Source organism: Schistocerca serialis, chromosome 1 (assembly GCF_023864345.2).
Source record: "Schistocerca serialis cubense isolate TAMUIC-IGC-003099 chromosome 1, iqSchSeri2.2, whole genome shotgun sequence".
In the NCBI taxonomy this organism is placed as follows: Eukaryota; Metazoa; Arthropoda; class Insecta; order Orthoptera; family Acrididae; genus Schistocerca; species Schistocerca serialis.
In genome coordinates this window covers 809,683,584-809,706,381 of record NC_064638.1, presented here as the reverse complement: position 1 = coordinate 809,706,381, position 22,798 = coordinate 809,683,584, and the positions used below count along the sequence as shown (strand labels likewise).

The window sequence follows — 22,798 nt, the reverse complement described above, 5'->3', positions numbered from 1 at the left end:
AAGGAGGAGGAGGAGATTAGTGTTTAACGTCCCGTCGACAACGAGGTCATTAGAGACGGAGCCCAAGCTCGGGTTAGGGAAGGACGGCGAAGGAAATCGGCCGTGCCCTTTCAAAGGAACCATCCCGGCATTTGCCTGAAAGGATTTAGGGAAATCACGGAAAACCTAAATCAGGATGGCCGGAGACGGGATTGAACCGTCGTCCTCCCGAATGCGAGTCCAGTGTGCTAACTACTGCGCCACCTCACTCGGTGCTTCGGTTAAGGAATTACAGAACTAAAAATAAATAAATGAATACAATCGAACGTCAGGGGATTTCCCATTTGTTCCTGTAACTTCGAGGGCAAAAAGTTAACGGTAATGACACAGCGGTAAAGTAGTAGATGTCTTTAATTTCATACTGACATGGAAAATGCAGAGAATTGCTTTCTCTCATGCGACATATCGCAATTTAAAAAAAGAAAGATATTGTAAACGGGGTGTATGCTATTAATTGTATGTAAATCTGATACTGTATTTCGTAGTAAACTTTAATGAGTTTGGATTCTATTAAGGCAGTAAACAGAGCAGTAAGTTTCATCCTCAAATTAAGTGTATGTATTTAATTTTTAAGAAGCTATCATTTCCTCTGGTCACAGCGAGTATTACAATTGCAGTAGTAAATAATCGTAATTCGATACTATCGCAAATCGCTCTATAACAGAAAACAACTACATGGAATATGGCGTGTTATGTTTTGATTGTATAGGATAGGATGGGATTGGGTATGGTCCGTGGGCTTGTGTATCGAAATTTTGATACTATTTATTTTAAAAAGGAATACATGGTGGCTACAGAAATAAATCGTCAAAAGTAACCGATTGTGTGTATTCGTGTTTTGTTTTTTGTGGTGAAATTCTGAAAGCTGTTATGAGTGACTAGCCAACACGTTAGCATTGTGATCACTTGCTGGAATAATGTATTGTTTACTTGTATGATGGTGACACCTCCTGAAGGAAAAGAAACCTTGTTTTATGTGTAAGATTTTCACTTAGCTGAATGCACTTTGTTGCGCTTGAGTTGTTTATCTACATTTCCCTCGTATTTGATAGCGAAAATGTTTAAATTCTTTACTTAATTAAACGTTATCGTTTTTTCTCTCTCTTACAGAAATGAAGCAAGATCCATGTTTAAACTTACTGTTTAACCATATGCCATGGACGTCGAATGTGGAGGATTTACATTTTTATCGAATTTCGACTCCGGAAATCTGGCTCGTGTTGAGTTAGTACCACAGAAGTTCCATGGTGCGCAGTTTCGCTTTATTGTATTAATATTCCAAGTTCTCCGTTTGTATCAGTTGTCTATGGTTATTGGAAATTTACCATACTGTACTGATTGCTGACACTCATAAATACAGAAATAGCAACACACATATAGAGTAGGCCGCTCTGTTCTTTTTGTGTGTATGTTGCAAAAGCATTAAAGAAATGGTATGAGCTTTGATAAAGTGCTGTGTATATAATAATTTCTCAACTCAAGATGCCACATCAAGAAAGTGATCTTTCATTTGTGAAATCCAGAGACGTTTGAAGCTACTTCTTGCCCCATCATATGTTATTTTATCCATACACAATCCTTATAATAATATTTGAAAAGTAGCAAACCAAAATGGCATATTTAATAGTGTGTAGTGGTTATCTCTCCTGAAATCTTGGTTGTGGTGCTAAGTGATCTGGTGGCCAAAATCTGTATTCGTTGTTCCCAGCATTCACTCACAGCTTCAATAGCTTTGTACATAATTATCCATAGATTCAAACCTTATTTTGCAAGTGGCTCACATAATTGTAATTTACAACAGTATCTGTTCTTTCCAAGATTTGCTTCAGGTTTAATACTGTTTTCTTTATAATTAACTAAAATCACCAGGCACATTGATGAACATATTATGTATTAGATCTGTTTGTTGCATGTTACATACACATTCAATTATGAAACATACCAGGGGAAGGAGCATAACATATCTCAGACCTAGGCAGAAGTATTAGAAAATTGTATAGAAGAGCACATAAACTTCTCATAGTTTCCTTTAGTTATGATGATAGTTTAGTGAGAAAATAGAATTTACTATTGGAAAGTTAGCCACAGGTTTTCCTTCATATTTCATTACTTCCAGACTGTCATTGTGTACATTATCAGCTGTTTTTCTACTTCCTGTCATTAATTATGAAAAACACAAAAGAAATTGTCAAATATTTGTGCAGGTTTCTCTCTGTTGCCTGTTGTACTTTGCTATCTGGCATGCCAACTTTGGAATCTGCCCAATGTCACTTTGTTTTCTTCACGCTCTTTGTTTTCAGTTGTCTCTTGGTTCGCACACTGGACTCTCTTTTGGGAGGTTCATATCTTCCCCACCATAATCCATATTACGTTTTCCATGATTTTCCTAAATTGCACCCTGTCAATGCCGGGAAGGTTCCTTTGAAAGGTAAGGACCAATTTTCTCCTCCATCCTTGACCTTGTGCTCCGTTTCTAGTGACCTCCTTGCCGGCAGGCTGTTAAACCCTAATCTTCCTTTCTTTTTTTCATTTTCTATCTTATAAAATTTCCATTTCCTTCTTCCATCTTACAGGATACAGTCCCAAATATTTTAGTTTAGCATACTCAAGAATTTTTCTGTTATTATAGGCATATGCTTATAACTCTTGTCCTTTAAAAATTGTCTTATTCTTTGTGAAGGTTTCTTTTTATTTGCCTTCTTTATAAATGAAACATATTTTGCCATCTTCATTAATACATTTGTGAAGTAGGCTTAATTGCCTGTTTTGGCTGTCTGGATATTCTTTGTATTTTGAGGTGTTGAAGCTATTGTTTATTTCAACCTTAGTTCTACAAGCTTTTTGTTCATAGATAAATTATCATAGTCTACATATCTGACTTCCTGTGTGATGAGCCTCTTTCATTTTTGCTTTTTATCTGTTTCTACTTTGTACTTTAAGAGTCCATTATCACTTGCAATTCAAATGTGGTTTAGGACCTTTGCATCCTGTGTGATTTTTGTATTATTTGCTGGATGTAGTCAGTTTTATTTTTGTGAACATACTTTTGGAGTAAAAGTGACCGCTCGCAGAATCATTGAATCATTGACACACACACACACACACACACACACACACCAAAATTTCTACTCAACACTTCTGCCTCCCAGTGAGTGGTCTCCTTTACTCCAGGTATATTCATTCTACCAGAACTTTCGTACTATAACAGTTTTATTTTTAATTACATTCAGTTCCTGCAAATTTAATTTTCTCTTTGCTTTTCTTAGGAAGTGTGTGTTAGGACAACTATGTCCTCCTTTGCAAATTTTACAGTCTGACCTTTTTTTAAAATCACAGGGAGACTGAAATGTTGCCAACTCCCAGCACTGGCGGTAGAAATACGTAAAACAAAAAACAATGTGCCAAGTTTTCAGAAAATTGTCCCTTCTCTAGGTAGGAAATCTAGGGTCTGAATGAACAGATTCCCTTCTCCACTCTTCATCTCATCTAACAAATCCCTCATTCTGCTCAGAAGAAAGAATACATTGTTCTGAAAGCTAGGCGTATTAGTCTCTTAAGCATTTCTCTTGGTAGTCATGGAGACTGCAGATTCTAGATTTAAGCCCTGACGATCCTTCATACATCTTTGTGCTATTAACTACTTTGTCAATAGAATTTTCTATTTTAGCAGTAGTACTAGTACAACCACCTGTCATTTTGACCATCAGAGTCAAGGTTTCTCATTAAAGAATCTCTGTAGTCATTATCATCTTTTAATCGAATTGTCTTATCATTTATACGTCTGTAATTTGCTATAGATCTCCCACGTATTCATCAGAATGTGAACATGTTGATGCCTATACTCGAATTTAATGCAGTATTTTTGTTTAATTTTAAAACACACTTTACTAGTGTGTCTGACTTCGTTTTAATATGATGGCAATATTTTTAATTTCACCTTAATTTCCTCCCTGTTCTGTTGTGCAGTGTTCAGTCCTGCCAGAACCTGAAGAGTTTAGTGAGATACATGGATAATGCCAAGCACAGCTGTTTTTACGTTAGGCCCAAGTGCATATAAATCTCCGACTGGGGTCTGGATTGTGTGCCAGTCAAGTGCCTCAAATTCATATTGTCATTTTACTGTCAGTCTTTGTCTGGTTAGAAATGCATTTAGACCATAGGGTTACAGACTTCCACACCACCGCTGCTGTGTGGCTTAGTGAGCAGACTATCCATATTTATTCTGCACAAAATTATCCATCAAAATAATTACCGTAAAAGACACTAACAGATTCATTATTGTCATGACAAATCATCAGTTAAAAAGAGTCGACCGAAGCGTCCGATCCCACCCGTCGGCTTTGACCCATGACGTAAGGCTGTTGTGGTTTGTGACGTCACGACGGCACGGAATTTAGTTTGTGAGAGTAGCGTGTTTGTAGGTGTCGTTTTGATGCGATCGGTGGTGCTCTCTGGTGGTGTGTTAGGTGATGTTTTTGGTTTTTAGTTTGCGAGTGTGGCGTCGTTTGTGAATTTTGGTAAATTGCTTTTTTATGTCTTTGGTAGGTGTGTATATGACTGACAGGGTCAACAGTTTTCGGTTGTCGGCTATGATGGGGGACAGTGCGTTGTCTCTAATAAAATTTCTTCAACTATTCGGATTTTTGGATGAAGTTGTGAAGTGTTCAGTATGTCGTGAAGAAATGAGGCTTACTTAAAGTTCCGGCATCTCGGACCAGGGACGGCTGTATGTGGAGATGTCGTAAGGATAACAGGTCAAGGGAAGTGTTTGACCCCAATGTGTGGCTGTGAATGTTGGCATCTGAAGATGTTTTTGAGCTATATAGATCAAGGGAAGTGTTCGATCCCAATTTATGAGGAGCTGCTGTTGAGCTATATAGGTCAAGGGAAGTGTTCGATCCCAATTTATGGGATCGGGAGCTGCTGTTGAGCTATATAGGTCAAGGGAAGTGTTCGATTCCAGATGATATTGTGTTTAGTGGTATTTGGGGAGTTTTGTGACGTAGGTTTTTTTCGTCGTTTTGCGTGGTTTTGTATGGGGGTGGGTGTCTACATTTGTTTATATTTACTTTGTCCCCACCCAAAAACCCCCTATTTCCCGCGCTTGTCCCGTTAGTGTCATTAGGCTTTTTGTGGAACGTGTGTTGTTTGTTTTTTGATGTATTTTTGTCCTCATAATGTGTATGTAACTACTTTATATGCGCCATATTGGAATCGTGGTTTATGGTCGTTTCCGCCATATTTGTGCCATCATGGGTCAAAGCAGATGGGCGGGATCGGATGCTTCCTTATTTCTGTTAAAAATATTCCTAGTGTACAAACAATTGCTATGTTATAGAGGCAGTGAACAGTCAGTGTGAGAACAAAAACATGATAGCGCAAATCTTGTTTTCCAGAGCACAAGTGTGTGTGTGTGTGTGTGTGTGTGTGTGTGTGTGTGTGTGTGTGTGTTTAAAAAAAGGCAAATTAACCATCACCATATGTGCAGTAATGTGAAACCCAGCTAAATGTTCAACTTGCACACTATGTTTACACAACAAACTGTGCCAGTCCTTAAATGTTGTTGTCTAGTTGGTTATGTGCTACTCTGTTCTGCTGTTCCACACATCCCACCACATGATGTATTATGTGCTCACTACTCTAGTACATTTGGTGTTACAGATGAGTCTCATTCTACCTTAGGAGATTATGGTCATAGTCATGTTATTTTTTACTTTATCACAGTTCCAGTTGCACACATGGCAAGTTAATAGCTTGTTGATAGTGTTGTTTTTATTGGAAATACGGAAGCGTCCGATCCTGCCCGTCTGCTTTGAGCCTTGACGTCACAAATATGGCGGAAACAAAAACAAACACACACACTTTCCACAAGAAGCCTAATGACACTAACGGGACAAGTGCGGGAAATGGGGTGTTTTGGGTGGGGGGCAAACTAAATATAAACAAATTTAGACGCCTTGCGTAGCTACAACGTGTAAGTGAAGACAGCCATGCATGAATACCCACCCACCTCCCCAGGGGTCGTAACCCCTGCAACCCATAGAAGATAAAGATGCTTCAGTAGCTGATTAGTGTTTTTTGTCTTTTTTTAAAAAAAATCTCACGGGATAGAACGAACAGATCAGAAAGATAAATATAATAAACTAAAACAGAAATTGGAGGAAACAGATAATTAAAATAAGTTATAAGTGTTTTTAAATTTAAAAAAAACTCACGAGATAGAACGAACAGATCAGAAAAGTAAATAAAATAAGATAAAACAGAACTGGAGACAGCCACACTCAAACCAAACTCCGCGCCGTCATGACGTCGCACACGACAACACCCTTACGTCACGGGTCAAAGCCTACGCGTGGGATCGGACGCTTCTGTCGACCCTTTTTATTATTAGCTGCACAGCAAAACTTAAGAGTCATGGCTATTATACTATTCTTTGGGTTTTTTAACATTGTATTGAAACAGCAAGTGGAATTTCACAGGAATTGACTTTGGTAAATTGATCCTGGGTGTAAAGACTTTAAGTTATTGGGACAATTATTACATCACAATTTGACTGTGTGCTTGGTTTCGAAGCACGTGATTACTGTTATGTGCTCTGTATTAAAAAATATATGTGGAGCATATCAAACAGTGAAACAGCGTACTGGCAACTAGTATATGCTTGTGCTCTTGTTGCACCCAGAATAAACTCACATGCATTTTGACAGTTTTCTTCCTTTTCACAAACATCACATTTCCTCCTACAGTCTTTCCATTTGTGGTGAACATATGTTTGCATCCTGATTCATTACACAAAGCTTTGTCTCATCTGAGCCTTCATTTCTCGTAATTATTTTACTACTTCAGTTCACAGGCAAATGTCATCTTATCCAGTGCAACTAACATTACCAAGTATTATACTGGTTAGATGGCGTCAAACAACCTTTTGTGTAAGATTGTTTTTCTGAAATTATACTCTGAAATAAAATAAAATAAAATTCAATTCCTCTCTCACCCCTACTGTCTCCACTATATGAAACTATAACAAAATTCAATTTCTGACACTCTGTCCTAATGAAACTACAACAAAGCTCTGGTCCACAAACTTGAGGTATTTATATTACCAGAAGTACAGTTTAATACTGACCTGTAGCATAGTGAATTTCGGTTAAATTAAGGGTCTGAAACATGATGACACATGAACATAAGTGTGTAGATTTTCCAGATGCATCTGACAGATAGTGTTCTACTTGGTGTGCATAAGGAAAGATTACATAGTATGTTTCTCATTCAGCAATGACATTTGAATGTTCGTTGTTTGTAAGATGTTATTATGTGTCATATAAGAAGGAAAACCATGTACCATGTGTTATTATTCAACTGTGGCAGGGCCATGGTCTGTCAAAACCGTGGTTTATTTTCTATGATACCACTGCCCACATTCGTCAGGATCCTGCATTTGTCACACGAATATGGATTTCATATTCCATGCACAATGCTGTTTGTGACGAGTGCTTAAGAGGACACACATTGTTTGCTTGACCATGCAGAGTTTACAGCCACATCACATAATTTTGTGTCAGGAAATTGGCTTGTGTGCGGCAAGACGAGTATCTACACAATATGGTCAACAACATCTGGAGTGCATGGACTGTCAGTATGGCAACCATTTTTTGTGGCTTCCCTCGACATGACAGCAGAGAGACGTATGCCAAAAGTGGTGCACCCAGTGACAATACTAGTTACAGGAATGGCTCCATGCCAACTTTACAGAAGACTCCTAGTTCTTCATATGTAGAGGCTTTCAAGGAGAACTGACATTGCCAGATTATCGTTGTCATAGAGCCAAACATAATGATATGAAGTTTTGTAGGATACACTACACTACCACATCTTGTTCACACTACAATTTTGATTTTTTAAGGCTGGTGGCTATCTTCGAGGCCTCCATGGCATGATCTCTCAAGAAGAAAATGCAAGTTGACATGTTTTCCATACTGTCTTGACTTGACTGAATACGTACGGTGTTCAACTATTGTCCTGGACAGCATTTTATCCATATCTCTCTCTCACTGAAAACCTGATCATAAGTGACCAAGAGTCTGACACACATTCACTTGCCAGCTACTATGATTGATGAATAGTAACAAGGAGTTAAAGCAGCATAGAATGGTGTTCCTCTACCTCTCATCCAAGCTCAGTTCGATCTGATGCCTAGGCAGGTTAGAGCCGTTTTTACTGCCAGAGGTTGTTACTTTGCATATAAAAGTTTTCACTCTGTATACCCCCAAATCATGTACAAATTTAATTATGTATTCTTCATATTATGCTATATACACACAGTAAGTAAAATTTTGTTAACACATTAACTGCCATATATGTACGATGAATGTTTCATTGCCGGGCCAGGTCAAGCCGTCAGGAGTGAAGCTCTGCTATGGCCACCAGCAGCCTTGTGACAGTCATCATGTTAATGTTCTGATGTTGCAGTTCTAGTGGTCAGCTGTGTATGTTACTAATAGAATCCCATTAACTTTCTGTAATTCACTTTGCCACTGTACAGGTTTATTTGATATGTACAGATTGAAATTTGTTGTTGCATGTACAGTGACACTGAAGTGGCTATTCAGGGAACAACTAATATCTCAGAAATTACTAAAACAGTAGTTGCTAAAATGTGGACAAGTGCATTTTATTTGTTGTTATGTAGGGAGAAAAGATTTGTAGCTGCTTCATTTAGGGGTATTTTACATTCTTTTTGCACTTCAACCTTCGACTGATCTGTGTTTCGGTGTGGGAAATCACACCCAAATCTCTACTGCCATTGTCATGATATCTCATCTTTTTTAACAGTGATTACAGTGAATTTTCCATTGTTAGAAGCACTGCTGGAAGACGGCTAACTAGATGCTATGTGCTCAGTAACAGTTGTGATTCCATTTGATATTTGATTTTAGTTTATAAGCTACAGTTTAAAGTTGAATTTCATTTTAAAGAAGAGAATATAATCTTGAAGTGTTAGGCCAAGTGAGTACTCAGGGTATGGGACAATAGGTTGTTACACGTTGACAGAAAATTCTTTGTAGCAGGTGAGTTTTACAGATGCACATTATTATAATGCTGAACCGCTCAGTGGTTGGTTGAACCAATGGAAAAAATTTGTACATACAATTTCATCAGAGTATAAAGATGATGTAGCAGCTGAGGTGCGTTGTGATTGTGATTGAGAGAATGGCGTTATTTGTTGCAAAGATTACTACAGCATTTAATTTCATTGATCATAAGTATATATCCTGGGTTCATCAGTACTTATGACTGTGAAGTAAAAGGGGGGGGGGGGGGGGTGAGAGTTACATCAAACTGTCAGCACCAGTGTAGGTGCAAGTGAGAACCCTATAGCTTTATTGATCAATTATTATTCAAAGAAGAATGAGCACATTTTGCTGCAGTTAATGTCACCTTGAGGTCACCTTTCAGTGTGTAAGTTTAAAAACTGTGAAACCCCAACTATATTTAAGACACATTTGATTCTCTATCTTCTGACCTCATGGATCACTTCACACACTTCAGTGTTGTCACCAGACTTGTTCAAGATAGTGCCTGAGAAAAATGTTTCTTATCCTCTGGGGACTCTGATGACCTTTCAAGCACTTGAGTCTCTGATTTTAAAGAAGAGAGTATAATTATGAGGTGTTGCTCTTGCTTAACTTTTTGGAACAGTTAAGAACATGTGACTTTACAAAGATTCCACATGGCAAAATGTTAGATGAAGACACAGTAAGAGGTCCTTGACGAACAGTTTTGAGTAGAATACACTATGTGATCAAACATGTCTGAACACCCCCAAAAACATATTTTTTCATATTAGGTGCATTGTACTGCCACCTGCTACCAGGTACTCCATATCAGTGACCTCAGTAGTCATTAGACATTATTAGAGAGCAGAATGGGATGCTCCGCGGACCTCACGGACTTCAAACGTGGTCAGTTGATTGGGTGTCACTTGTGTCATACATCTGTATGCGAGATTTCCACACTCCTAAACATACGTAGGTCCACCGTTTCAGTGTGATAGTGAAGTGGGAATGTGAAGGGACATGTAGAGCATAGAAGTGTACAGGCTGACCTCATCTGTTGACTGATGAGACCACCAACAGTTGAAGAGGGTCATAATGTGTAATAGGCAGACATCTGTCCAGACCACCACACAGGAATTCCTAACTGCATTGGGATCCACTGCAAGTACTAAGACAGTTAGCCGGGAGATGAGAAAACTTGGATTTCTCAGTTGAGTGGCTGCTCATAAGCCACAAATCATGTTGGTAAATGCCAAACAATGCCTCGCTTGGTGTAAGGTCAGTATTACACTATCAAATATCTTTGTCAAAGAAATTTGATGTTGTAATAGGGAACTTTGTCAAATGTCGTCAAATATTTGATCAAATCTAGGGCCTCGCAGTAGATTTGATCAAAGAAGTCGCTTGTCTTCTGTTCTCTGCAATGTGGCATGTTACCACGTGGAGCACTAGCATCGGAGCAGCATTCTGTCATCTGTAGTGTTTTTGTAAACATTGCTGGTAAATACAATTGGTGTGTACCGACAACTACAAAATTAATAGAGGTGTATGAAGCTGATGAGGCAGTTTACAATGTGAGGCACCCTGAATACAAAAATAGATTAAGAAAATTGGAGACCTGACCTGACCTAACTTAACTTAACTTAACCCTCTCCTGTAGCTGGGAATCGGAGTGTTACAGTGAGCCTGTCTTCTGCAGAAATATCAGTTCTTAAGTGATTATTGTGCTTTGTGATATGGGGATACACTTCACTGAGGACATACAGAAATGTATGCTCATCCATTCTTAAGTAATTGACGTAAGAGTTGACGTCCTCCACTATAAGCTCAAATAACAAGTTTTGTTGAATGCTTTTATCGTGTCGCCGTAAAACCCATGGCTTCACTCAGGTACGTTTCCTTTTTCTCCCCCACTTCTCTTCTGCATGTGCACACAGTGCAATTGTGGTACATGCAACTGCTGCACTCAATAACAAGTTGTTGTTGTTGTCAGCCAGCTTGAACTTTGACAAAAAATATGATGACAGTGTAATACCCCTTTTTAGTGCCACGTCAAACATCTTTGTCAAATATATTTGACGAATATTTGATCGCATCTTTAATCAAATCTTTGACAAAGAAATTTGATAGTGTAATACCGACCTAAGGAACGTAAACATTGGATGAATGAACATGGAAAAACATTGTATGAAGTGACAAATCACGGTACACAATGTGGTGATCTGATGGCAGGGTGTGGGTATGGTGAATGCCCGGTGAACGTCATATGCCAGCGTGTGTAGTGCCAACAGTAAAATTCAGTAGCAGTGGTGTTATGTTGTGGTCATGTTTTTTGTGGAGGGGGCTTGCACCCTTTGTTGTTTTCGATGGCACTATCACAGCACAGGCCTACATTGGTATTTTAAGCTCCTTCTTGCTTCCCACTGTTGAAGAGCAATTTGGGGATGGCAATTGCTTCTTTCAACATGATCAAGCACCTGTGGTGGAGTGGTTACACGACAATAACATCCCTGTAATGGACTGGCCTGCACAGAGTCCTGACCTGAATCCTATAGAACACCTTTGGGATGTTTGGGAATGCCGACTTTGTGCCAGGCCTCACCGACCAACATTGATACCTCTCCTCAGTGCAGCACTCCATGAAGAATGGGCTGCCTTTCTCCAAGAAAACTTCCAGCACCTGATTGAACATATGCCTGCAAGAGAGGAAGTTGCCATCAAGGCTAAGGGTTGGCCTACACCATACTGAATTCCAGTATTACTGATGGAGTGGCCACGAACTTGTGAGTCAGTTTCAGTCAGGTGTCTGGATACTTTTGGTCACATAGTGTATGAAACTTTTATGAAATTTTGTGAAGTGTATAACAATATGCAGGGCATTAAAAAAAGTGTTGAATACTTTGGGATGTGGTAGTACTCATTGAAACATGAAAAATAAGTACAATAAACATGGGTCAGGAAACGTGTACTTTCTGAGATAAGTTCAATAAACATTGCCGGCAATGCATGCTTTCTGCGATAAACAATTGTTTACAGGGGGTATTCAATGTGGCGTCCATTCATGACAGTGCACTCCTCCGACCTCTGGCATAAGGAATGATGTACCCTTTGCAGTGTACCCAGTTGTTGTTGTACCTGCTGGCATATATTGAAGAGTGACCCTGTAGTGTACGTGCGTCGTCGATTGTCATGATGTTGACCAATTCCTTCAAGAGTCCCTAGGGGAATGAGGTCTGGGGAAAGATGAGGCCAAGGTGCCCCCCCCCCCCCCCTGTTCCATAGGGGAAATAGATAGGACATTTACACATGTGGTGATTCATACAGCAGCAGCAACCATACAACCACACGACCATTTCTGCACGAGCGGCTGCGTGCTGCTGGCAGCAACATTTTCACACCTGTTACCTTTCACGCATGGCATTTCATTAGCGTATCAGTCGTTCTCACAGCACCATGAGTTTTGGTACTGAGCATTTCATTTGTGAGGAAGAAATGCATCCTGATATTTGGGACTCAAGATGTTGCAAATACAGCAACAGGATTGTGAAACACAGAGCATGGGAAGAATTGTGTGAACTGTTCATTCCAGGATTTGCAAATGAAACAACAGATTCCAAAAACCAAAAAGGTATGTATTTAGAATTATATGTACAATGTGTTACATTATTATGTACAAATATTAGAAGTCCCCAGATCAAATTTTGTTGAATTGCCAACTCACTGCACCTTTTTCACTTGCAAAGAATTCAGCAAATTTATCTCTGATATCAGCGGCTGATTTGTCCCTTGTTCTTGGCAGTAGGGCTTCCTTGACTCCATGTAGTCCAACGATGTTCATTGTGTCTTTGAATGTGTACCCATCTCTACGACAAATGAAATTATGTAATATGCAGCATATTTTTATTATATCTGAGACCAAATCAATTGAAAAATTGAATGGACGATGGAATATTATTCATTTGTTGCTGAGTATTCCAAATGTACACTCTATGAATCATCTCACCCATCATAAACAATAATTATATATCTTTTTAATGACTGGCAAATTATTTCCACCATAGGGTCTTTGCATATCTTCTGTCAGACCAAGTATTTCATCATTTCATGACAGTGGCTCTCCTCCAGCACATATTGGTTTTGGTCTAGGAATGTTCAGTTTGTTGTCTCTTATCTTATTGAATAGCATACTGTTTTTAAAGATTTGTAAATATGAACTTTTGCCGTAGGACCCGGCAAAATTATAATTTGCATCACAAACTGCTAATGACACAATTGAGAAAAAATGTTTGTAGTAAAAGTGAAGTAAGCATCTATGCCGGCGCTTAATGAAATGCATGTGTGTACCATCTACTGCCCCTATACAGTTTGGAAAATCTGTATTTGTCTTAAAACCTTGTGCAATATTCAACCAGTCCTCTTCAGTAAGCATTGGAAATGTAGACTCTTTCAGAACATTCCAAATATTTTGACAAGTCTCCTTTACTATGCTTGAGGTGGTAGAAACTCCACATTTATATGTGTAATGTAGATCTGTGAATGTATTTCCTGATGCAAGATACCTGAAATCAGAAAAGAAATTTCAGCAACACAGTTGCAAAAGAGGTGGAAAATGTAAGAGATTTATATACTCAAGAGCTGCAAAAACAGAAAAAAGTGAAGAGTGGTTCAGCAGCAGATGCTAGACAGCAGTACATTTTCTTCAATCAATCGTCATGTGAAACTAAACCTCCTGTTGAGGAAAAAAAAAGACAGTATGACAAAAGAAGAGTGAAGCACTTATCAAGAACCATCTTCTACTGTCTCAGGCTCTAGTGTTCCCAAAAAGAGACTTCCAGAAGAGCATAAATTGTTTAGGATACTTGCAGAAAGTGTTCAAGAGAAATTAAAATTTATGGAGGAAGATCCTGATGGATTATTCCTCTTGTCTTTGCTACCTCACTTCATAGCCATATCTGAAGAAAAGCAATTTAATGCGAAATTCGAACTTAAGAGTGTGCTGCAAAAATACATTACAGATGGTACTACTCATGGAAACGTGGCTGTATCACAGGGAAATGTAAGTGGAACGCACTTTGCAGAACATGACTCATCTGCTTCCATGACCACTTATGCGGAACAGCTGGCTGAGTCAGCACAAAGGGCGACGTTGGAATCACAGTCTCAGTTTTTTGATACATCAGTGTACGAAGATTTGTTTTAGGATGTCTATACATATTGTAATTTTCTTATATAACACAAATTGCTAAATTAAAATTGTTTTACATCAACTATTTGTACTTACCTTAGTGTGATGGTCAACCTTTCCTCTGCAGAAATACTGTCTCTCATGCAAGTGTTTTGGTGTGAAATATGTGTTTTCAGCAAATGTTGTTCCTCAAAGGTCGGTACCAACATCGTGAAGTAGTTGAAGAACTTGTCACTGTCTTCACATAACTCACTATATAAAGTGTAGAAGTGTACGTATATTGTACGAGTGGTGCATATTGGGTGTTGCCAGTATTTATGTTTATGACGTTGGCACCTGAATTTTCTTTTGATCAACAAAACCAGAGCTAATACTTCTTTGTCTGAGTCCATATTATCAATTGAGTGGATTTACACGGCACGGCGTGAGAGTGCCAATTACGCACAGCAGCAGTGCTGCTAAGTAGAGAGAGGGAAGGGAAGGGAAAGGGGGGGGGGGAAAGAAGAAGAAGAAGAAGAAGAAGAAGAAGAAGAAGAAGAAGAGAGAGAGAGAGACGGTGGGGACCGACTCATGCTGCTCAGCAGTACTGCTGAAAATCACCCACGTGTAAGACACCTAAAACGTCTGCATCAGATGTTTGCGCACATTATGATGAAAGTGTCCTGGTGCACCACCATGCATGAACCACATTTGTATTCATTGCTGCAATGGCACAGCCTCCAGCAAGATAGGCAATACATTAATGAGGAAGTCCAGATAATGTGCTCCAGTCAACCTTTGTGGTAGCACATATGGCCCTATTAATCTCTCACCAAGTATGCCTGCCCATACGTTGATTGAGAATCTGTGTTAATGCCCTCTTTCCTAAATTGCATGAGGATTTACATCTTCCCATACATGCTAGTTATGGAAATTCACACCACCATCTCTTGTTAACCCTGTTAACATCCGCAGACAAGCATTGCACAGCCGTCCCTATTAACACGTGTTTATCTCGGAAAGTCTGCATTTCTGGACCCATGTTTATTGGACTTATTTTTCTTGTTTCGATGAGTACTGTCATCTCTCAAAGTATTGACAGATTTTTTTGTACGCCCTGTATTTAAGAAGGAAAAGAGAGTATATTGTTAATATCTGTGTTGATATTGTAAGTCTTAAACATTGTATTTTAGTGTTATTTCCAGAATTAAGAGAGAAATTGTTGTGATTGCTTGCAACCTCATTTTGTGATTTAGTTTACTAAATTATTTCATGTTAATTTTGCCATGTAATTGTTTCTTATGTTCAGGCAATGCAGCTCATACAAAGAACAGTTCTGGAGATGAAGTCCCTGACTTTGAGTTTAATATTTGGACTCGTCCAGATTGTTATGGAACGGAATTTGAGAACAGTAACAGAACTTGGTTCTACTTTGGAATAAAGGGTATGTTACTTTCTGAATATTTATTTACTTTCATTGTGAATTTTAGAACTCTCATTTCCCAATGAAATTCATTCACATTCTGCTTTTATTATGTGTATATCTGATGTCATCGCATTGTCTTTCATATTTATATTTTGAAGATTATGAAAAATATAGACTGTTATTCACTATGTAGAGGAAAGGCCTTCTTCTGAAATAGAAAACACACACACACACACACACACACACACACACACACACAAACACACAAACACAGCTCCCATCAGCAGTTTGGACACAATGGCCAAAGACAGTGGTCATGTGTGCGCAGGTTGCACTGGTGTGAATATGTGTGTGTGTGTGTGTGTGTGTGTGTGTGTGTGTGTGTGTGTGTGAGTGTGTTTTCCAGTTGAGAATAAGGCGTTTTCGCTGAAAGCTTAGATGTACAGCAGCCTTTTCGTTGCACCTGCCTGCAACTCAACTTCTCCTCTATATGGTGAATAGCAATCTATCCTTTTTATAATACATGGTGAACAGCAATCTATCCTTTTTATAATACTGTTGTTATTTCATCCTGGGCTTTCAATAGTTAGATGTACATTTTCCCTGGTTTCCCCCAACCTTTTTTAATTAGCATGTTGGTTCCTAAAAAGAATGCAACAGATTTGCTTTCCCATCCTTGTCCTATCCGAACTTGTGCTTTGTTTTTGTGACTTTGTCACTGATAGCAAGTTGCACACCAATTTTCCTTTCTTCCTTAATGTGACGTAATACAGGATTGACTATTAATGTGTACAGTTATACTAATTTGTGACTTGTTGTGATTTCCTTGCAAGAGATAAGTAAAATACTTCCCCCACCACTGAGAGCCAGCTGCCAAGGAACATCTACCTCATCACCCAATATCATCCTGGGATGGAACAGCTGAACTGTATCCTTTATCAGGGCTTTGACTATTTATCATCATGTCTAGACATGAGGGGCACCCCACTCACAGTGCTTGCCCACCTCTCCTAAAGCTCTGCAAAAAGAGTTAGTAGTTGTGGTCTGCTGACCACTCACCAGACCTAAACATCGTGGATCATCACTGTGTCACACTTACTCCCAACTCTTTTACCACATAGATCATACTCCTATGGAAGACCCAGGTACAAGACCTGTTTGATTCGCCTACCAAGAACATCTTACTCAAATCCTGTCATGGCTTATCTTATCCCATCAGAGGCAGGACCACTTATGAAAGCAGGCATGTCATATACCAGCTCTGCCACAATTTCTGCACAACATTTTAGGTGGGCATGACCACCAACCAACTGTCCATCCAAATGAAACTACCAGACTGTGGCCAAGAGCAGAGCTGATCACCCAGTGGTGGACTACACTGCTGAGTACAGTGTGCTAGAGTTCAGTGGCTACTTCACAACCCATGTCATCTGGATCCTTTGACCAAGCATCAGCTTCTCTGAACTGTGTAGATGGGATTCTACAATTAATAAAATATTCTGGGCTATTATGCCATGGTTGGATGCGTTTTACATTTAAACCCAGTGTTTCCTACCCATCTGTGGAGAACATTTTAAGGAGGATCATAGCTTCTTTGAACGTCTGATTCACACCCTGTCTTGCTACTGATGAGAGTTGTTCTTGCAACACATCCTTCATTTCCATAATCCTTTGGCCTCAACTTCCAGTAATACCATGCACCAACACCCTCTTCCCCATAGTTTGCCCTTCCTCTGCTCTATCATCCCTCTTGAGTCCACTGCCCCACAACGTTATGATAGTGTGCTACATGGACTCACTGTTTCTGATGCCTGTGTGCATACCTGTCCACTTGATACTAAATTAAAATCTGTTTAATTTTGTTCATTAGTTCATCTCTTTGGCTTTGCCTTTATTGTTGGTCTTTTTATCTGTGACTTTAAAGGATGAATACTTCACTCTTTGATTATAAATGAAAAAGAAATGTTTTTCTTCTGCTCTCACAAAGGAGTATATCATTGTGAACACATAAGATAGTTGCAAATCTTTTCAAAATTCTTCTGGGTATTTTACACTGATCCTGATTTGCTTCAGATTTCACATTTCCTTCTGTAGGTAAATAGAAGCCCATAATTTACATTATGTTGTTAAAAAACACAAAACAGCCTACCAAATGTAAATTGGAGTTCAGTATGAATGCATGAAAAATGCATTAACAGCGTAGGATTTTTTTTTTAAATTTAATTTAATTTTATTTTATTTTATTTTTTTATTTTTTTTTATTTTTTATACGAGAATGGGCCAGTGGAGTTCAGCCATTTTATTCAGACACTTCATTTGAGACAAATGTGCCAAGCTTAACAGTTTACGATGTTATTGTCAAGGAAACAGTAAGTCAAATCCTTGCTCCTGTAACTTTAAGAAATGGACGAATTAGGGACAGTCAATACATGTATTTGAATGCAGCCTGAACATTTCCATGTGAATATCAAGATTAATTTTGTGCTTATAATTTAAATTTTGAGTACAAATGTGTTTTTCCACACATCTGTCTGCAGAGCAGTCCAAAAGTGCGCTGCAAGATAGTTTTTATGTTTTTCTGCTTCCTTTTGTTGAAGCAATGAGGATAACTGTAACAGACCAACATTCATTCACTCATTTTAAACCTTACAAGAATCTTTCTCATTATGACTTGTATTTTCTCTGTTTGTAAGCCACATTATTGTTTTTTAAAGTCAGAATCTTTTGATATGCTTAGTTGTGTTTGCTTTATACCTTCATAAGTTTGTTTTTTGCTTTGTTTCTCATTTTTACTTACACATACAAAATACCCATAAAGAAATTTTTTCCTTATCTATTACATGTGAGATACAATAAAATATGTCAACTTCAAATAGCCTTCAGTGAAATTATTAGGCTCATACTTAGCACACCACTCTCTTCCACTGCTTGAAAATATTTTGTGTCATAATCTGAAGTAACTGACAGTGGAACTATTTCTTCCATTGTATCTCTTCAGCATCCTGGACACAGTACAAGTAAAATGAAGTTACAGTCTTACTTGACACAGCAAAAGAACTGACATATACCAGTATCCTGGAAGAAATGATCAGAAGTAAGTCTGTGCCTATGTTGACACAATGATTCTTGGAAACAGTCAAGTCTTCAGATCAAGAAAGTCAGACTGTGATCAAATTGTCAGATAATATAAGGGACAGACATGATGGATGACAAAGTGCACACATAGCAGCTGTTGACCCTACCAGAGAGAAAATACTAATTGCAAAAACTGTTGAGGAAGGAGTATCAAGATGTGTGAGGACTACCATTTGATACTCCAGTATTACCTTTTGAAGAGTAGATAATGTTTGTCACGATGCGACACAAGAGACAATGGATGTGAGAAAAATGATCTTCCATCAGGAAGTATATTGTCTCATTTATCAAATATAACACATCTGATTGACCAGCAAGTCAATTCCAGAATCAGATCTTACATCTGCACAGACATCACAGAATATGGCATTCATGAAGCTAGTGTGAGAAAGTGAACATGAATGGTACATGTACTTTTGGATTATTAACTGGCTACTGCAGAATCAATCATTTTTTGATAGCATTCTCTTGTTAGAATGAGAGAATAAGAAAGAAAGTAAATGTGCCCACAGTTAAGCATGTGTGACAATCCAGACTTTCTGAGAGAAAACATCACTGCCTGGATGCTGTGCAGAAATTGTGCTTGAGACATAATACCATATAAAAACAATATTGTCTTGTGAAGAGAACAGCATAATGTGGGAAGTCAGGTGGCACTCAGTTTATGTTTTTTGGATCTCACTATGTCATCCCAATCTGGAGGAATTATTCTATATTAGTTGAGTTAGTGTAACCATTACTGAGAGAGTGCACATTGTTACAGGTTATCTTCTGCAGACTTTTATTGCTTAAGTCTATCACCTTGGTTGTTAACATCTGAGGAAGCAAGAAAACTACAGCAGTAACTGAAGTTGAGAAGAGAAAACAAGAATTGATCTACACATAAAGTGTTTGGAATTTATCGTTGTTCATCAAGGAACATCACCTCATATGCAGCTGGACCCGTACCACCCTCAATTGCATTGTTCTGAACTGGACAGTTGAGAACAGTATCATTTGAATGCTGCTGTGTGTTGAAAGGAGGATCATGTGCAGATTGTCTTCAGTCTGGGCTGTAGCATGTTCTTGACACACTTGGAACAGTGGAACCTGTATGAAAAATGAACCTGAAAAGAGGAAAATTAGTGACAGCTGCAAGTAGTTTGATTTTAATGAGATGTAGGAGGCCTGCCATCCATTGATCTGAAGACTAAATGAATTGTATGGTTTGGAAAACTTTTTCAAATTTTTATTGCACTATTCAAACCATTAAGCAATGTAAAAGAAGAGTGTACTGTTGTAAATATTACTCATCTTATGTATCTGTGAATGTTATTGGTGGCCAGTTGTTGCAATACAGTGTTTTTTTATATGTTGTGTCCAACTTTGATAAATAAATTTATTTTCTGTTCTCTAATGTGTGTTGATTATTTAAAGAGCAACGTGTTAGAGGAGAAAATGTGACTGATGTTTGAATTACTTAGCAGAACATTGCTACACTACGTGCATCATGTAAGCATGCACATTGTAACATTGTTGCTAGTCACCATGCATTTTCCATTTCGTCTCTCGCAAAATTTCTGTTCCTGAATATGATTACAGTGGACCATATTTATTTTTCCTATCGTAGACTATATGCATTTTGTCATTAGAATTGTGTTCTGTGGTTTGAATTTCTGCTGCTATCGACAGCTCTAATATATCAATGATCGTTTTGCAAAGTAGACGATGATTTCATCAATTGGTTTAGAAACAGTGGCACAGAACTCCTTTATTGATATTATTGGAACTTACTGAGCAGAGACGTCTTGTTTTATGAGCTTGCAGCATATGTGTCTAGTAGGTCTCTAATTCTGTCTGAAGTACCGCAGTACTGTATTGAGGGGAGGTTTCTCAGAATTGACGTGCTTCATTACTATTATAAACATTTTTTTTCAGTAAATTTCAGTAGCATAATGTTCTTGTAACACCTTCAGCTGATGGTGAGCCTGCAGTGGCTCAAAAACATGTTCATAGTTGAATAAATCATAAAAAAGTGACTAGTTGCTTATTTATTACCAGATAAATCAACAAATAACTATTTTTGTACAACCTTTTCATTCTTTGTCATTGATTGTTGGTCTGCTCACACTCTCAGTGAAGTCGTTCTTTGAGAATTGGTGAATGAATTTTGCTCTGTACTGGTACCGTCATATAGCTTCTGCCCCTGGTAAAGGCTGCCAGAATACATATTGATTAAGGCAAATTGGATTCTGTGTTGACAACATCTAACATCTAAACATTGAGTCAGCATCCTTGATTACATGGATCACATCCGTATAAAGAACAAACTGTACCCAGTTCTCTACTTCGTCTTAAAGGGTAGCATATCATGTTTGAAATCGAAAGTGTTGTTATGCAATGCAGGTAGGCAGTGTTTTGATGGAGAGGGTGTGTGCATAGCAAACTCTATAATTTCTGTGGAAACCACTGCATATTAAAGAGAGAGAGTAGTCTGGTTTGAGTTTTAGTGACCAGTCAACATCATCTGCAACAAAATGAATTGATTATAAAGAGATTTCTATGTAGAATTCCATACTGGCAAATCAATAGAATATGTGCTAGAACATTTTTTGACAGAAGCAGTTGTCAGTCATGATCCAACATTATACTCATATGACCAAGTATGAAAGATGTTTCCCAGCAATAACTGAACCATAGTATCACATTTCTGCATTGGAACAAGAATAAGTCTTTAATATATCTTTGACACAGATGTTATCCGGTATGTTGAGACAACAGTCTTTTCATTTGAAATTATCCTTTTAATAGTAAATAGTATAAGGCGACTGTAATAAATAATCTTGATCAATAATCGGTAAGCTGGTCAGTGTGTAACATTACTGACCTCAACCTGTTGTTTTACAACTATCACAGACATGGAGGAAAATTCAACAGTAGTTTCTGCCCAAGGTGGCAGCCAGTCCACCATCATCTTGAACCATGCAACCATGATATCAGACTCTGGGGACAGGTGTCGGAGACGCCAGGCAGGTCAGACAAACACACCAGAACTTTTTTGATACTTTCATGCAAACTCCCTTCTCAAGAATGACAAACAAAACAAATCACTGAAGCCTTGTCTCGATATCAGGTACTGATTGCAGCAATTCAGATAACAAGATTCACAGATGAACATTGCTGTGAGTCACAAGGTTGTAGAATCTCCAGTGGCAAGACTGGTAAATGTGCTCTGTAGTAAAAAACATCCCACACTTAGGCACAGAATTTATTGACAGCAGAAAGTTTTTGGATTTGATTATAGACTTAACCTCCCCTGACAGCATAACCACTCTTTATTTTCTCTGTGTAAAGAGAGTTCAGACAGTGGTGAACATACACGTGTCAATCAAACAGGCAAATAATAAGGATCCAGATGGAACAGTCACATCCTGGGAGGAACTGGAAAATATTCTCTCAAAGACACCCAACAAACACTCCATCATTCTACTTGGCGATTTCAATGCCCAGCATGCCAAGGAAAGAAAATATGAATATGGGAACTGCCCAACACATAAGAGAAACAATGACAATGGAGAGAGACTAGTAGAGTTGTGTAGAGCATTCAATCTCGTCCTGAAGTCTAACAGTTTCAAATGTGTTCAGAAAACAAACTCCAACCTGGGCGAATTACAGATTGACCATACTGCCAGTGCACAGAAAGCACAGTGAGAGATCCAGAATGTAGAGGTTCTGAGAATGCCAGCTGAGACTCGGATCACTAGCTTTCAAAGATCCAAGTTTGACTAAGTCCAAGGAATATCAAGAAGGTTGCTACCAGAAAAAAATGTTAAATTTGGCAGAGACAAACTAAGGAGTGATCAAGAATTCACCCACAAGCTTGAAACTATAACTCTGAAGAACAGGAAACAATTATAAAAGGCTATAGTCAGAGCAGCTGAGGAGACTGCCCCACTCATCAAATCAATGAAGCATGTTCATGTTTGGTGGGATAATGAA

The 22,798-nt window shown here is 38.4% G+C and overlaps 1 protein-coding gene across 1 annotated transcript in view; it reads left to right on the top strand.

The window, feature by feature from the left end:
• Positions 1-702: 702 nt before the first annotated feature.
• The window catches only part of LOC126484145 (cytosolic carboxypeptidase-like protein 5), a 172,187-nt gene continuing 150,091 nt past the window's right edge, over positions 703-22,798 (top strand). Inside the window, exons 1-3 of the mRNA XM_050107543.1 lie at positions 703-1,017; positions 1,150-1,286; positions 15,569-15,703. Coding sequence (XP_049963500.1) covers positions 1,196-1,286; positions 15,569-15,703 — 226 coding nt within the window. The 5' untranslated portion in view covers positions 703-1,017; positions 1,150-1,195. The remainder of the gene's footprint in view (positions 1,018-1,149; positions 1,287-15,568; positions 15,704-22,798) is intronic.